At 40.8% G+C, this 17,600-nt stretch overlaps 1 protein-coding gene across 1 annotated transcript in view; it reads right to left on the reverse strand.

The window, feature by feature from the left end:
• AHI1 (Abelson helper integration site 1) overlaps window positions 1-17,600 on the reverse strand; it is a 559,431-nt gene that overhangs the window by 421,484 nt on the left and 120,347 nt on the right. The window contains 3 exon segments of the mRNA XM_029596614.1: window positions 2,321-2,461; window positions 3,760-3,890; window positions 5,360-5,478. Of these exon segments, the coding sequence (XP_029452474.1) occupies window positions 2,321-2,461; window positions 3,760-3,890; window positions 5,360-5,478 (391 nt within the window).

Here is a 17,600-nt window from a genome sequence, read left to right on the forward strand (position 1 = left end):
TTCTCCAGAATGAAGCCACCAATTTCCCGCACAAATTTTCTTACATTCAATCAAACTGTGCTATCAGCAATCATGGAACAGTGTGCGGCTTTAGTTGTAATCTCATGCCAAGTTATACAACTTTGAGCACCAAAGCCGTGTATTTGGTTGGTCAAGAATTTTAACTCTACACACCATTATAAATACTCTTATTGTAAATCCAAACCCAAAACACAATGGCAGACGTCAATGGATCTGCAACAGATAATTTCTTTAACACACACCATTTCCTTTCATGGTTTCTTATTATGCTAAGGAGATGGGATGGTTATGCATAATGGCCAGATTCATAAGGATTAGCTAATTTTCTGTGTTTATGACAAACAAACTGAGTCTAAAGAAATTTAGGGGGCAATTTTCAAAAGCAGTGCAGGTAGGTGCGACGTCTGCGGGTGCTTCTTCTGGCCAAATCTGCACCAATTCTCGAAGACAAAGTATGTGCATATTTCCCCTTTGTAAACGCCCCAAGAAAAAAGGACATCTGCACCTCCTTTTTCTGCAAACACTTTTCCCTGCCAAAACAAGGCACGTGGTTAACTGCGGCCCGGAAACGCCCCCACATAAAAAAGGGGGTAAAAGCGTGCGCACTGTTGAATGCGTGCGCTGTCACTTGCATACCGAGGGCCAATTTTCAACAAACCCATGGATTCCCACATGCTTAGCTGCTCCTGATTTATCCAGCTAAGTCAATAGCTGGCTAACAACAAGTCAGGGCAGTATGGGGGCGTTCCAGCGTGGAGCGAGGTTAGCCAGAAGACTCCGCTGCACAACATCGATGTTCAGTGTTATCCTCAGAGCAGCCCTAAAGTTACCTGGTATTTTGAACCTTAGCTGGCTTCAAGGCCAGCAGGCCTGATTTCCCCCTCCTCCCAACCCACATAAATCAGCAAAACTGTCTGTCATAGCTCCTCACGGACCCCCCACCCAACCCCAAAAGCATTGAAATGCTACGCCAGACACAGTAGCCTGAGGAGCCTCTCCACCCAGCCCTAATTTGGAAAATAACACATGAGCGCCAGACCCCCTCCTAAGCTTGACCCATTTTTAATCTTTAATCCCACCCCCCGACCCCATCCAGAACCCCGCAAAACCCCCAAGGCTGCCGGGAGCTTGGTACATTTGTACCATTGCCAGCGTCACCCAGCATAATAATATGACAGCAGATCTGGGAGCATACGATCCCAGCGTTGCTGTCACAGCAACTCTGAATGCAGCCAGGAGCAGTATGAATGCTCCTGGTGGCCTTGGGGACTGGGGGAGCGTCTTGTTGAGGTTAGGAAGGGTCCTGAACCCTGCAAAGTATTTTCTAAATCAGGAAAGGAGGGGGCAGGGTAGTTCCTCGAGCCACTATGGCCCTTAAATTATTGTATTTCATTTGAAGGGCTTGGGGGTGAGGGGGGCATCAGATGCTATGCACAACATTTTCTACCAATTTGGAAGGGGGCGGGAGAGGCGGGGGATGGAGCCTAGTTGTCTTTGTAATTATCTATATTTCGAATATAGTTGGTTAATGTTAAAGTTATCCAGGCAAATATCCTTCGCAACCAGTTTTCCGCTGAATTAGGCTTTGTTAACCTGCTCCATAAACACAATATCAAGGGACCCATATGTACAACCTGATACTATAAATGAGGCTGCCTTTTCCCTTTCCCAGGGGTAAAAGATAGAGAAGAATAAAAACTTAAAGGCTTATGCACAAAATTCATGCCAGAGAATTTTTTGCCTGCACGAGCAAACAATTTAGCATGAATGCTAGAACGCTACTTAAAGTCATTGCATTCAATTTTACTGCAAGACTACACGAAATTGTCCCTGGAATGATCACAACCTACTAGTGTATAAGATATAGCGATTCAATGTTAAAAAAATAAATAAAGCACGTAGGGACAAATGAGCCCTATTCTAGACCAAGGTTTTCATCTCACGTTTTGCAGCAGACAGCTACCAAGCTGCAATTTGCAGAGCAGTTTTAGGACGGATATCAAAACTGCTCTGGATGCAGTCACAGAGCCCATGCCAAAGACAGTTTCATTTAATATAGATTAATGAAAGAGCTGCCACATTATCCATCAGGCCAGGTATACCTTTAAGTATTAATTGTATTTAACGGAAATCTTAATTAAATATGGTCTTTCTGGGAAAGCGAGCGTGAACTGGCTTATACTGTCTCAAATTTTAAAAATGTATTTAAAATGCTTCCAATATTTTATAAAATGAACCTTTAAAAAGTTTTAAAACGTCTCCGGTGAATTCTAAGTGTTTTCCGGGTGGAGGTGCTCACCTTTGTGGTCATAAATATAGACAATTATTGGTTGGCTTTCTCCAAAGGCACAAAACGCCACCATATGTTCATGAGGGTGAAAGGCAACGTCTCGGAGGGGCGATGTGTAGGAAAGATCAGGATACTTTGCTACCTGGTCTCCTGTGCAAGAAAAAAAAAACGTATTCAGACACATATAAATGAAAACAAAAGCACCTAAAAACAAACAATGAGGAACAAAAAAAAAGACGCATCTTTATGTATTTATTTTGGCCAGGCAGGCACCTCCTTTCCATTTGGGCTACAGCCCATTCTAGCCCTGCCCCAATCCTGCTCCCTGGCATTTTTATGATGGGAGCTAGGGGAGGGACGTCCCAAGTCGTCACAGGTCTTCATCACATTTACCAAAGTATTTCATTTTCTGTGCAACAATTAAAAAGCAATACATGAAAAAAAAAAAAGCTGATGAGAATAAACCATCAATAAAGCTAATCATATCAACACTTTCATTCTTTTTTGTGAAGTTTGGCAATTTAGAATGCGATTTAAAGAGAGTTCAGTTTGCTGGCTTTAGCAGTCATATTCCTGGGCCACTACTGCCCTCTAGTGTAACCAAAGAGGAACATTTCCTACCTGTTTATAGTGAAGGGGAAATCAAAAAACAAGAGACGCTCCTTTCTGAAGCACACGACAGTGACTATTAAGGCCGAAAAACATTAGTGGCCCATCTCAGCTGTGTAAGCAGGCGGGCAGGGTTAAGGTCTGACTCCTAAGCAAAAAAAAAAACTTTTAGAGAACTTCAGATGTCTTAACTAACCTGTGGCCTATCTCTCTCATCATTAAGCAGCAACATTTTAGCCATCCTTCATGGTTTGCTTTTTTTGTTGGGATCTTGTTTTGTCTTAAAGGAGCAGGGGCTTTAAACAGGGGCAGCTGTACATGCACCTTACTAGAACTGTGTTACGGCTTTGAAATAAAACAGTCTCACATGCACGACATTCCTTATGAAGCTGGTCACATGTTTTAGTGTAAATATCAATACACAATCTATATGGAGCCCCCTCGTTACAGTGGAACTCGGCACATTTTCTTCAGAAACACCTATACAGTCATCTAAGGAACAAGAAATCAGCCTAACAACTTCGGTGTCTGGTGCTTCTATGAATAATGTTAAGCAATCAAAGCTGGGCAAAGTGAAGCCTATGTAAATTCTGAGGTCTGCATAAAATTATGCACATGAGCACATTTCTGCAACAGCGAGCTGAATGCCCTGAGAACCAGCCGAAATATATTCTTTCAGAGCATGGGAAATGCAGCGGGCAAAACATCGCCAGATAAATCAGCCATTTATGTAGATCAGGAACCACACAATCAGTGGCAAAGCAGAAGAGGAACAGACAAAGCTTGGTTTGCTATTCTATCCAGAAAATCTGTCAAACGTTTTCCCCATATCCCCTTACCTGTTTCGGCATTCCAAACATATGCCATACCATCCTCGCTTCCAGAGAAAAGAAATGTCCCACATGGTGTTATGGTACTGTGAATCTTCTCTCTGTAATTTGTGGCTCCTATATATTTCTTGGTGGCCAATCTAAGGTAATAAAAAATTGGGAATTAGCAAAAAATATAGTAGAAGCTGGATGAATGTTTACATTACTTTAAAAGAAACCAGTGTAATCCGTGTAATGTTTTAGCATATATAATTAACTTGCTAATGTCTCAATCATCTGGGGATCAAATACTAGGGCTTATGTATTAAAGTTTTACAGTGGCACAATTAGCACAATATTGCTTGCACCCATGTGGAAGTGTGTCAGCTCTCTGGGTAAACATCTGCCAATTTTTGGCATTCAAGATGTTACCATGCTGATTTTTCTTTCCTTTTTCAATTAAAAACACGACGCAAGAGATTTAAAAAATTAGTTTCAAAATCATAACGCTTAGAAATTTGACAATACTCCTAACCATGTGCCACATCTGGGTCATAAAATTCCAAGTCATTTTTGAGCTACACAAGTGCAAAGAAAAGTAAGAAGAATGGAACAAAAACAAAATTTGCATCCAACTCAAGTTAATGAAACCAAATTTCCGAAATAAGGAAACTGGTAGAAAGCAGGACGGAGACTCCTGTGGGATAAAGCTCAGAATCAAGATTTGAGAGACAATGCTTAGCAAGTGAAAACCGCAGTTTAACACACGAAGCCATCTGTAACCATCATTTATCCTTGAGATTAGCTTTAGCCACATTCTCCTTGGTTTGTTGCATACATTTTTGTATTCTTCTCTTAAATACTGTGGTAATGTTCTCCATAGTGAACATTCCTGCTCTTTCTGGTTTCCCCTTATGGGATAAATTGCTTTATCTCCTTTATAAGCTTTGTTTTTTTTCTTTATATTGGGAGCATATAGATGTGTTTGAAAGAGTTTAAATGTGACCACATCTATACTACTACATGAGTCAGATTGAAGTGCCAAAAAAAGTGCAAGAAAAGTCTGCAAGTCAGTTTGCTTGTCCAAATCTGAAATGGGCATCTTTTGCACAAGGACTGTATTTCCTACAGCTTCGGTAAGGGAAACAAAATCCACAGAAATAAATCTTAGCCAGTCTCTTCGGCCAGATTTTAAGCACTATCGAGCAAAATGTCCCAAAGTGCATCCTACAGAACCTTTTAGGGATTTTTTTTTTTTTTTTTAACTTTTCTGAAGGGGTGGGAAATTACACTCAGGCAAAAGATTTGCTATTTCAAAACCGTGCAAGCACCTGACTTGCAGGCTTTTTGCAATTTTGTCCAAGAATTACACCGGGCCTATGTTCCGTACCTGCCTCCTTAAAGGGATCAGGCAGCTGGCGGTGCAATGCATGGAGAAAGCAAGAGAGTTCAATAACTAGTTCTAGTTATTTTGTACCACCGAAAGAATACTGCATTCCTTTATAAACGAGTACCCGTAGATAGCAACCAGCATCACTGCTTTTCAAGTTAGCTGCATTAAGAAAAACACTGCGATAGAATGAATCAGCAATCAAAAATCCCTTATATTTTACTGAAGAGATCGACTTACATTCTGAGGTCCAAAACTCTCAGAGTACTGTCTTTGGCATGAATTAATAAACGCCTGCCGTTTGGATGTACCTCCAAATGGTTTACTGAGATCCCTTTCATGTCACTTTCCTGTATTTCCTTCAAGAAATAAAAACAAAAAAACAGATGTAAACCTGCAGGCCTGTGATCGTTTGTGCTGTTTACAACTTTCTTATTGCAGATAATGCGTAGTATTTTCAAATGATCTCTAATGCCGCATTAACAGACATGAGACTGGAAACTGACCTGAAAACACTGGGTGAAATCCGTTGACAGATCAAACTCTATGTTGGAAACTCAGCACAACACACAATACTTTTCTGCAGCTATATATCATTTTTATATATATCATTTTTCCCTTTCCCAACTTTATACTAAAACTTCATTCCATTTATTTATAGACCTATAAGTTCAGCAACATATCAACGCACCATTATTTATTTTACGTTTCTCTTTCGTTGTTCCACTGTTGTCCCCCCCGGTTAATACGTTTATTGTAAAGCACTGTTGCAAATGTTCGTTTTATTTAGCACAGCTGCAATGTTTGTTAATTGTAAACCGATGTGAGGTTACTAAACAAATGTCGGCATAGAAAAACTGCAAATAAATAAATAAATAAATAAATAAATAAATAAATAAATAAATATCAATGTTGCCACTTACACGGGACATTGTTTAAAACATGAATTAGACTTTCCAAAGATATTATATATGAGCAAACTGACTGCATTCTGACTATTTTGCTGACTAAGGTTTAGCCAGTTTGGTTTGCCTTTTAATCAGATTTTCTATATCAACACTAAACCAGACTGGTAGAAAAATTTTTGCAAGTTCCTTCCTATTTGTTGTTTTTAGAAGTGAGGTTGGTGAATAAGCGTGCCTCTGTTGCCAAAGACATTTACAATTTTGAAAACGTTAGCGGAGCCAAGAATTGCGTAGCAGTGAGAGAGGATATTCTGTGTTAACTCTACTCCATTCCCAGAGCATCAAAGTCAATTGTTTATGTCTGTTTGATAGATTAACTATCTAGTACATCATAGTTAGGGCTCCTAATACTAGGGGTTTATGAATTGCAAATTTAGGGTTTATTTTACAGGCAATTAGGTGTACTCGGCGGATACTAAAAATAGTTTTTTTATCGGGGTGTTTATCACACAAGTTAAAATTTTTGGCACATTTTTAAATGGATTCAGTTTTATAAGGTGTATATCAATTTATCTTAAAATATTTACATGTTCTCTTGCATGGTGTGTGAGTGTGTGGCTAGGAGAAATGGCAGGGTGTGTGTGGATGGAGGAGATGGAGGTGGTAGAGGATAGGAGGTGCCAGGCTGTTTGTGTAAGGCTTCAGAGCTGGTGGCAGTCTGTATACCCGCTCTCTCTCACACACGCGTGTTTATTCTCTCACATACACAGGCTCTCTTTCTCAAACACACATATGCACAAAGGCTCTCTCTCACACATACAGTTGTGCTCATCAATTTACATGCTGCTGGCAGAATTTGTAAAATATGTAGCATTTTAAGAAAACATGAGCGATCAGACAAAATATGTCTATTTTTAATGTGTTTCAAATTAAAATTAGTATGCATCACAGAATAGCACAATCATTAAACAAACCATATCAATAACAGAAATATTAAAATGGTCCTGTTCAAAAGTTTACATACCCTTGAATGTTTGGGCTGATAACATACACAGGTTGAGATGGCAATGAAGGATAAGTATCCACACCTGTACTTTGTTTGATTGTAATTAGTGTCTATGTATAAATAGTCAATGAGTTTCTTAGCTCTTGAGAAACCCTTGTGCATTTCATTCAGGGATGCACTGACTTTGGTGGTTACTGAAGCATGGGGAAAGCAAAGAAATTGTCAAAGGACCTGTGAGCAAAAGTAGATCAACTTCATAAATCAGGAAAAGGATATAAAAAGATACTCAAGGGGGTCACGTGGTACAGTGAACCCAGATGGCTGCTTGAGCTCGGGTTCCGGGCGCTGCCTCGGCAATTTTCAACAATAACTTTGGCTTATCTTTAGCTATCTTCGAACGCTCACTGAAATCGCCCGCCTGACAGTGGATGGACAGATTTATAACACGATCCAGAAGGGTAATGAGCACCAGAGCCGTGAAAAAAGTGAAGGAAATACCGCGACTCCTACAACCCAAAATGGCTGCCGCCAAAGAACCTGTGTGCGACACCGCTCAAAGAAGTGAATATTGAAACTCTAACAGAAACGGTGGTGAAGGTGTTGACGGCTGGTTTGATGAGATTTCGACACAAATTACGGGAGTGCAAAACTCGATTGCCAAATCCAACTCACGCATAGAGATGGTAGATGGCTGATTTGGAATCTTGGAGGATGACGCAAATACCAGCACACGGACAATACAAAAATGGGAAAAAATTGTTGAAGATCAAGTGATGAAGATTGATGATTTGGAAAACCGCTCTCGGCAGAATAACTTGAGGGTAGTTAGAATCCCAGAGACTATAGAGGAGAAAAACTTAAAATCATTCCTGGAAGTAGGCCTAGAGGCAAGCCTTGGTTTCTCTGAAAACAAAGGCCCGATTATAATAGAATGGGCGCACAGACTCGAAGGAATGGTGATGGGATGAGTTAAACCATGGGCGGTGATATTTAAATTGCTGAATTATGCGCAAAAAGTGGATATACTACAGCACTACCATCAGCAGCGAGGACTAAGAATTGAAGACCAATGCATTCTTCTATTCCAGGACTACTCAGTGGCCGTCTTGGCTTTAAGGAAAGAGTTTACGCCGCTTTGCTCTAAATTAAATGCTCAGCAAGTTAAGTTTGCACTTCTGTATCCGGCTCGCCTGAAATTATGGCACCAAAACGCACCATGGATTTTTGAATTGGTAGCAGATGCAACAAATTTTGTGGAGTCCTCTTTAAGATCTGGAGAATGAAGGCTTCAACCTGCATTAAGGCGGCCTACACAGAAGAGAGCGAGGTCAGTTAGACTTGGCATACTTTGAATTTACTAAGCAAACAGAGTCTTAAAAATGTATTTTTAATCGCTGGAAGGTATCCTTCTTCTGTTTCTTCTATAAGTTTTCCTCAGTTGGTACAAGAACAAATTGGGCCTATGAGTGGGTCCTGGATTGGTACCAGACTGAACTATTTGAATTATTGGGACCTCACATTTAATATGTGTTCCGTGAATTTTGGAAGTCTAAAGAGCAACAGGGAACCGTCACAGTAAGATGAAGCAATTCGGACAATACACTTGGACTGTAAAGTAAAGCAGGGAAGTCAAGGTGGCACCAGATCGTATCAGCATGATCCCTTCCTTTCAAATAGGAAGGGGGGAGAAGGAGTAGGGGAGTTTGAAATTTTGTGGGAACTATGGGAGTGGGAGGTACGGTTAAACACCAGGAACGTAGATAGAGAGGAAGAGGGGCTCAATATGGGATGCTTATCCTCTACAGATGAGTACATAACTGCCATTAAACTATACATCTAAACAGTACAAACAGATTCTTTAATTGAATGTGTTTCATGGAATGTGGCAGGTCTAGGTACACCAGTGAAGAGAGCAAAGGTACTGACGCAGCTCAAACGATTAATGGTAATATAATATTCATGCAAAAGATGCATATGGAGGAAAAATAATATAGTAAGATGTGGAACAACTGGTTCACTCAGGTTTTTGCAGCACCCGGGTTGTCTAAAAAGCGGGAATACTAATTGACAAAAGTGTTTCATTTCACCTGGAGATCATAAAATGGGATTCTGAGGACAGATATTTGTTAACTAAAAGGAAAATAGGTGACAAGGAGATTATACTAGCCTCGATATACACACCCAACACTTATAAACATGAGTTTTTCACTCAATTGATTTCCAAATTACAGGAATTGGGACTGGCTCCTATATTGATGGGAGGCGAGTTCAATGTTGTGGCAGATTCTGAGATAGATAAAAGTCCAAGCACCAAAAATGTAGCTAATTATAAGGATAAGGGAGTAAATTTTCTATGCAACACCCTAAATTTGTTAGATATATGGCGTATTCCTCACCCAGAAAGAGAGTTTTCCCATCTGGCAAGAGCACACGATTCAAAATCTCGCATAGATTATGTGTTTATTTATTTATTTAACATTTATATACCGTTTTACCAGTAAGGATACTGACCAAAGCGGTTTACAAAAATGATTATAAAATAATCAACAAGTTAAAATTAAATATAAACGTACAATATGATCAATAAAAGAAAATGTGGTGACATAAAAGTAAAGAGAATGGCCATTACGGTTAAAAAACTTAAAAGTTAAGAAAAATAAGACAATGAAAAAATAAAAGTTAGGATGTCAGAAGGTCATATATAGAATTAAATCAGCAACCATATCTAAGGATACCCCTAATTAGGGGGTTCCATATCCCTGAATGCTTCTTGGAACAGGTGGGTTTTCAAAGCCTTTTTAAACTCCTTTTGACAGGGGATTTTCCTCAAAGGATCAGGTAAGGCGTTCCATAAAATGGGGCCAGCGAACAAAAAAGCTCTATTTCGCATCACATTTAATACAGCATTTTTTTATTGAGGGAACCTCAAGTAAGTTTTTTCCCGCTGATCTAAGCTCTCTCTGAGGCTTGTAAATTCGCAACGTGGAGCACAACCAGATGGAATTTATGTTATTTAGCAAAGAGTGTAATAATGTAAGAATTTTGTACTGAATTCTATATTTAACAGGTACCCAGTGTAGATTATAAAGAATTGGGGAAATATGTTGTTTTAAAGGAGTACTTGTAAGAAGTCTGGCTGCAGAATTCAAAACCAATTGTAAAGGTCTAATAGCAGATTCAGACAATCCCAAATATAAGCCGTTACAATAGTCCAAGCTGGGAAGAATCAGTGCTTGTAGTACTGAACGAAAATCATGAAAAAAATGTGTTGATAAGTGAGGAGTTATTTCCTCAAGTCAGAGAAGCGAAGATAGGTCCATTAGTCATATCAGACCACTGTCTGGGATTTCCACATTGGGTAAGCAAAGAAATATTTCTGAGCCATTATTTTGGCGAATGCTGATAGCCTTAACAATGATGTGGAATTTCGATCTTTTTGAGAGATCAAATGGAATGATTATGCGCATTATAATGCACAACATATATCTACCCCAACACTATACTGGGAAACAGGCAAAGCTGTAATGCATGGGGAAATCATAAATTATATAGCTTTTAAACGGAAGTAAATAAACGCCTCCATTTTAGAACTATCCAAAATATTGACACATTGTAAGAGAAAATATGTGGAACCAGGCCAGCAGCAGTGGAAGGATGAGTTACTTCTTGTTCAGAAAAGTCTGAATGGTTTGCTTCACCAAAGAGCATTAAATTCTATATTCGCATTAAAACAGAAATTCTACTGCTATGGTAACAAGTCCAGTAAAATGCTAGCAAATTTGATCAAAGCACAAAGAAGCTTGGCCCAGGTCAAGGGGCTTCGAGACTCCCAAGGAAATTGGTACTCGGATAACAAAGGGATAGGGCATGTATTTCGGGAGTACTATCGGGAACTTATGCACAGGATCTGGAAGACTTAGAAATAAGAGATGAATTTATGTCCAAGGTAAAACTGCCTAAGGTGGAGGCTGAGAGGTTAAAAGCTCTAAACAAGCCAATATCACCGGAAGAGGTAAAAACAGTTATAAAAAGGCTAAAGTTATTTAAGTCCCCAGGGCCAGATGGTCTACATGCGCTCTTTTATAAAGTGCTGGAAGAATTAATATGCAATCCACTTCTAGTGTATTTCAATGATATGGTTCATAGAGGAACTATGCCGGATTCTTCAAAAGCGGCAGTAATAGTGGTCCTGCCCAAACCAGGAAAGGACCCTGAGTGTCCAACCTCCTATCGGCCAATATCACTTTTAAATTTAGACATAAAAATATATGCGAACGTTTTAGCAAACAGATTTAAAATGGTGTTACCTACACTAATCTTGGAAGAACAGGAAGGTTTCGTGGCCGGTCGCCAAGCAAACTATCATCAAGAAACTGTTTCTGGCCATGGAAAAAAGCAAATTTGATAAGATCCTACATACATTGATAGCAAGTTTCGACATGGAGAAGGCCTTTGATAGGGTCTCATGGTCTTTTCTTCAGTTTGTATTAACTGCATTTGGATTTCAAGGATACATATGGGATGCTATACGAGTTCTATATTCCAATCTGGCTGCATACATGCGGGTGAACGGCAATCTGTCTAAAGAATTTCCCCTATTCCATGGCACTAGACAGGGCTGCCCGATATCACCACTATTATTTATTCTTTTGCTCGAACCCTTAATTAGAAGAATAAAACAAGATGAAGAGATAATGGGTATCAAATTTGGGAATATAGAATCAAAAATAATGCTGTTTGCTGATAATAAATTAATGACTCCGTCCGAAACACAACAGTATCTACCAAGAGTTCTGGGATAATCTCTGGGTACGAGAAATTTTCCGGGCTAAAGTTAAATTTAAGCAAATCTGAGAGACCAGACTTAACAGGGAAATTAGAAAGTAAATGGACGGACTTTCCACTTCAATGGGCAAAGGAAAAGATTAAATACTTGGGTATTATGATCTACAAAGATCCAACTCAATTTATTTATTTATTTATTTATTTTTAATTTTTATATACCGGAATTCCTGTATGCAATACAAATCATTCCGGTTTACAAGTAACGAAAAGGTTGCCCTGGTCTGGGAGGTTAGACCGGGGTTTTGTACATAGAACATTAAACATTGAACAATAACAATCAACCATTAAACATTATTACAAGGAACATTGAGGGTAAAAATAACATTTAGCAAATGGCAATTAACATTATTAGTGTTTTGGAATAGAATGTGTGTGTACAACTTTTTACAAGGAACTTTAGTAGTGAAGATAATCTGCAAATGTACTGTTATATAGTATGTAAATGGTACGCCACTAAGTCCAATGCCAAAAGCAGTTCACAAAACAGGACAATGCATCATAAAACTACAAATCAGCACTATAATAAATCGTAATAAACATCATAGTGGTGGCTGGGACTGTCTCCTCCCGTTCGGCCCTGGGGGAGTCTTAGGCTCCTTCTCCTGTTGCTGATAAAGCCTCTGAAGCCACAGAAGTAGTGTTTTGGTGTGTGGCTGGGCACTTGTTCTGATCGTCTGGCTTCTGACTTACTGAGATTCTTTCATTTCTGAAAATAAATATATCACTTTCACGCCTAGCCCTTCCACGTGAAATGTCTGCAAAATGTGAAGGAGTGTTTCACACTGCTAGCTACTACAGTGTTTTGTTTTGGGGATTTTTTTTTTTCCACTTGCAGAGGAATAAAGGTTGCACCTATTTAGATACCACTTTCCTCCTGAATCATCTAGAGCAGTGGTCCCCAACCCTGTCATAACATGCAAATGTTCTCTCATGCATATTCATTGTGGATATCCTGAAAACCCGACTGGCTGGTGGGCCCTCAGGACAGGGTTGGGGACCATTGATCCAGCGACATGGCGCAAGATGCAGGAAGTCTTGCTCACCTCACCCTAGTTAGAGCTCAGTGTAGTCAGCGCCTCTTATAGGACCTGCTTATCTATCAAGATCAGAAGAGGAGGAACAGGGATCTGTAGTCAATGTTGCTGCCCCAGCGGAACACAAACACAGGTAGTGAGGGAACCGTAAGAGTACTAAATTCACTGGCCCCTCTTACCCTCACCATGCTGCTAGGTCAGAACTGAAGTGCGCACTTTCAGGGTCATTTCAAAGGAAACTGTAAACGTGACACACTTTCATAGCAACTTCCAAAAGCCCTGGTCTTTAAGATCATGAGAGGTCTTGAACGAGTAGATGTGACTCGGTTATTTTCACTTTCGAATAATAGAAGGACTAGGGGGCACTCCATGCAGTCAGCAAGTAACACATTTAAGACTAATCGGAGAAAATTCTTTTTCACTCAACGCACAATAAAGCTCTGGAATTTGTTGCCAGAGGATGTGGTTAGTGCAGTTAGTGTAGCTGGGTTCAAAAAAGGTTTGGATAAGTTCTTGGAGGAGAAGTCCATTAATGGCTATTAATCAAGTTTACTTAGGGAATAGCCTCTGCTATTAATTGCATCAGTAGCATGGGATCTTCTTAGTGTTTGGGTAATTGCCAGGTTCTTGTGGCCTGGTTTGGCCTCTGTTGGAAACAGGATGCTGGGCTTGATGGACCCTTGGTCTGACCCAGTATGGAAATTTCTTATGTTCTTAAGTGCACTTAGTACGGATAAAACCTATTGACAATTCAATAGCATATGTTGCAGCAATTTTCAAAAGCCATTGAAAATGAGCCTATTAGAGATTATGAGGCGGCTTGGTGACAGCGGGTACAGGGGACACTGCACCTTTACTGTCCGCTGCGTTTCCGCTGCCATTGCCAAGGAGCAAACTGAGGTAAGAAAGGGGTACCCAAGCGAGAGGGACCACCTTCAATCCAATTGTAAATCTACCACCGGCAAAGGGGAAGAAGCCAGCCATAGTCTGCGGATGTGACATTGTACCCCACCCCAAACAGGAAATAAATCCTTTTAAACATGTAACATGAGGGAGAGTGGATCTAGGAGAGGGTGGAAGGTGGCAATGGGTGGAACTCCTCCTGTTAATACCCCTCTACCCCCATCTCTAAGAAAGAGGGAAGAGCGATTCAGAAGAAAGGGAGAAGAGAGTGGAGAGGGATAGAGGGAGACAATGAGAAAGGAAGGAGAGGGAGCAATGGGAAGAGGAAAAGAGCGAGCCAGGAAAGGGGCACAGAGTCAGAAAACAGGGGTCGGGCTGGGAGAGGACGAGACAGAAAGGCGTGAGGGAGGGAGGCAGGTAGTTACAATTTGTTTGATTTGGTAGCTATTTTTGGCAGAAGCAGAAGAAAGTTTCTCCTCAAATCAGAAAGCTTGGGGGAAAGAGGCAGTGACAGCAGCGGAGAGAAGCGCTCAGCATTAACTGTCCAACATTTTGCTGGGCCCTTTCCCAGCGCCACACAACAAGCCTAGGACCCGCGAAGCAAATCTTGCACTACTGGAACCCGGCCATCTTGACTGCGTGAGGCCTGAGTTCCAAGCTGAGGGCCTGGTGGCTGTGCAACCCTTGAATTAGTAAGGAAACAGGCACTCGCAACAATTCCCTGATTTTAAACATCCAAGTGAGGAAAATCGGTGTCATAGCCCTGTATGAGGTGAATACTGAGCCGCAGGCAGACTGGGTAAGTTAGGCAAATCAACTCATACCGCCAACTTAAACTGGATATTCAGTGGCACAGCTGGTTAATACAAAGTTAGCCAGATAAGGTATCTGGATAACTTTAGGATTGCTTCACTGCACAACTAAAGTTAGCCGGATAAACTTAACAGGTAGCGCTGAATATCAACGCTATATGGATAACTGCTCTACCGCAAAAAACCCCCAACTCAGCCACATAACAACTTACCTGGAGACGCTGGAGATGTTCATTGCAGCACAAATTTAAAAACGGAAGTTTGCCCAGCAAAGCCACAGACCTGACTGGATAAACCTCATGAATGCTTGCAGTCTGTTATCCATCACTTTGTATGCAGTTTGGGATGTGTTCACGCCCCCTTCCCCTCCACAATCTCTCACCCCTGCATCGTTCCCTTCTCATCCCTCTGTCTTCCCGGTGTCCTGCCTCTTCTCACACCTTCCCCTAGGAGGCGCATGACGACTGCAGTGTTGACAGACGGCACTGGCGAGGCTCTGTTGTTTCTTAGCAACCATTGTTGATACAGGCTCATCAAGGCCAGTGACACCTTCCCCACTGTGACATCACAAGCCCCATCCAAAGACCCAAGGAGGAGGGGCTTCGATGGTTTGCCAATGGAATTGGGTTTCTTAGTTTTTTTTTAAATGTCATTGAGTTATGGGGAGTACTAGTTTACTTCAGCAAACCTCCAGGTCATGGATAAAATACTAATTGAATGACTTTTCTCCAGAGCCTCCATTATAGTGATTTTTAGGATGACATATTCTATAAATTGCTCAGTATAAAGCTACTTGTAGGTGTAACTCTTCCAACCACATATACTAATAATTCTTATATTTTTGGTAGTTTACTTGGTTTATTATGCCCTTAATTCCAATCCACTATGCACTTTTTGTAACTTTCAGATGTTGTCACAAACTTAAGTTTATAAAATGTTTTGTTTGGTGTTTTTTTCACATATAAAATTGCTCAGTACCTAACTGACCTGATATTACGAACATAAGTGCCATGCTGAGTCAGACCAAGGTCCATCGAGCCCAACGTTGTCTCGGAGAGTGGCTAGCCCAGGTCACAAGTACCCAGCAGACCCCCAGTAGTTTACCTGTTTCATGTACCTCACTCCCAGGGACAAGCACCGGCTCTCACAAGTCTGCCTGCCTAATAAGTGCATACGGACTTTTCCTTCAGGAACCTGTTCAGCCCTCGTTTGAACCCCACTGGGTTAGTTGCCATGACTACGTCCTCCGGCAGCAGATGCTATAGGCCGACTTGTGCACAGTGAAAAATATACTTCCTGCAATTTGTTTTAAACTAGGGGGCGTCCCCTAGTCCTAGAGTTAATACAGTATGCGGTGTCTTTGTCACCAAGTACATGTGTAAATGGGTATTAAAAAGGATCTAAGCAGTCCAGTCTTTGCAAGAACAATCCACAGCCCTGGCACTTCTTAGCACCTCATTTCAGCAATAAAACGATGAGAAGGAGACGTGCTGCGACAGAGTGAGAGCGTGCATGCATGGACAGTTCCTGCAATCGATCTTCCATCTCACTGAAGCAAGACGGGGAAAGGAAGGAGCAGGTGCAAGACTCACTCTGTCCCCCTCGGGGGCTGCCTATGGCTACTCTCTGCCTGGCCTCCACACCCCAGAGCGACAGAGGGACATTAGGGAGAGCGTGGAGAGGAGGCGGGAATGGGAAAAGAACAGATGAGGGACTGAGGAAAGGAGTGAGAAACAAAGACATGAAGGTGGAGGACAAAGTGCTGAGAGGCTGGGATGGGGAGAGACTGAAAGGAGAGGCAGATAAGGAGCAAAAGGAGGAGGAATAGAAAGAAAAGAATTACTGGGGTAAATGGGTAACATTTCAACTCAATATCCTAGATATGTTTAGAACGGAATCTGAAGTGAAAAAACGGTCATCTAATACCATCAGAGAAATGATATTTGTATCTCTGGAGGACAATACTGGAAGCCAATTATGATGAGAAAATCTATTGAAGACAAGAATTTCATACATTTAAAATCAAAATAAGACACTTGTATAAAAAAGGGTCACATCAGGAGAAAGAGCACTGCATGCAAAGAAAGGAAATTTCACAATATGGAGTCAGAACAAACCAGCATAGGGGATTCAGATGCCCAACTGCTGGCAATGTTGCTGGAGAACATGAATACAAACAATCTAACAAGGTTTCCAGATCAATTTGTTGATTTTCATACGCCACATAAATAAATGTAATTTCTATTATAAAAGAATATGTAGGACCACTGCCAACTGGATCTGCATAACAGCCAGACCCAACATAGGAGGAGTCACATTGCTTTATTTAATATTTCTTAGAGTCTTTTTCAAAAAATATTGCCATGGGAAATAAATGTAAAAAATTCAAACAAAGCCACAAACAGCTTTTGTCTAACGAGAAAATCTCACACAAATCATTGCAGTACTTAGCTCCAAACGGGATCAGAGATGGAGTCCCGACGTGATCACGTTTCGGACCATCCAGGTCCTGCTTCAGGGGTCGAATCTTCTAAATCCTTGGATGTAGAGCCTCAATATTTGGCAGTCCGCCAACGAATGATTGTATAAAAGACGCCATTTTGCTTGCTGATTTGGGAACAAATATTGAGGCTCTACATCCAAGGATTTAGAAGATTCGACCCCTGAAGCAGGACCTGGATGGTCCGAAACGTGATCACGTCGGGACTCCATCTCTGATCCCGTTTGGAGCTAAGTACTGCAATGATTTGCATGAGATTTTCTCGTTAGACAAAAGCTGTTTGTGGCTTTGTTTGAATTTTACACATTTATTTCCCATGGCAATATTTTTTGAAAAAGACTCTAAGAAATATTAAATAAAGCAATGTGACTCCTCCTATGTTGGGTCTGACTGTTATGCAGATCCAGTTGGCAGTGGTCCTACATATTCTTTTATAACAGAAATTACATTTATTTATGTGGCGTATGAAAATCAAC

The sequence above is a fragment of the Rhinatrema bivittatum genome, chromosome 3, assembly GCF_901001135.1.
Source record: "Rhinatrema bivittatum chromosome 3, aRhiBiv1.1, whole genome shotgun sequence".
NCBI classification, from domain to species: Eukaryota; Metazoa; Chordata; class Amphibia; order Gymnophiona; family Rhinatrematidae; genus Rhinatrema; species Rhinatrema bivittatum.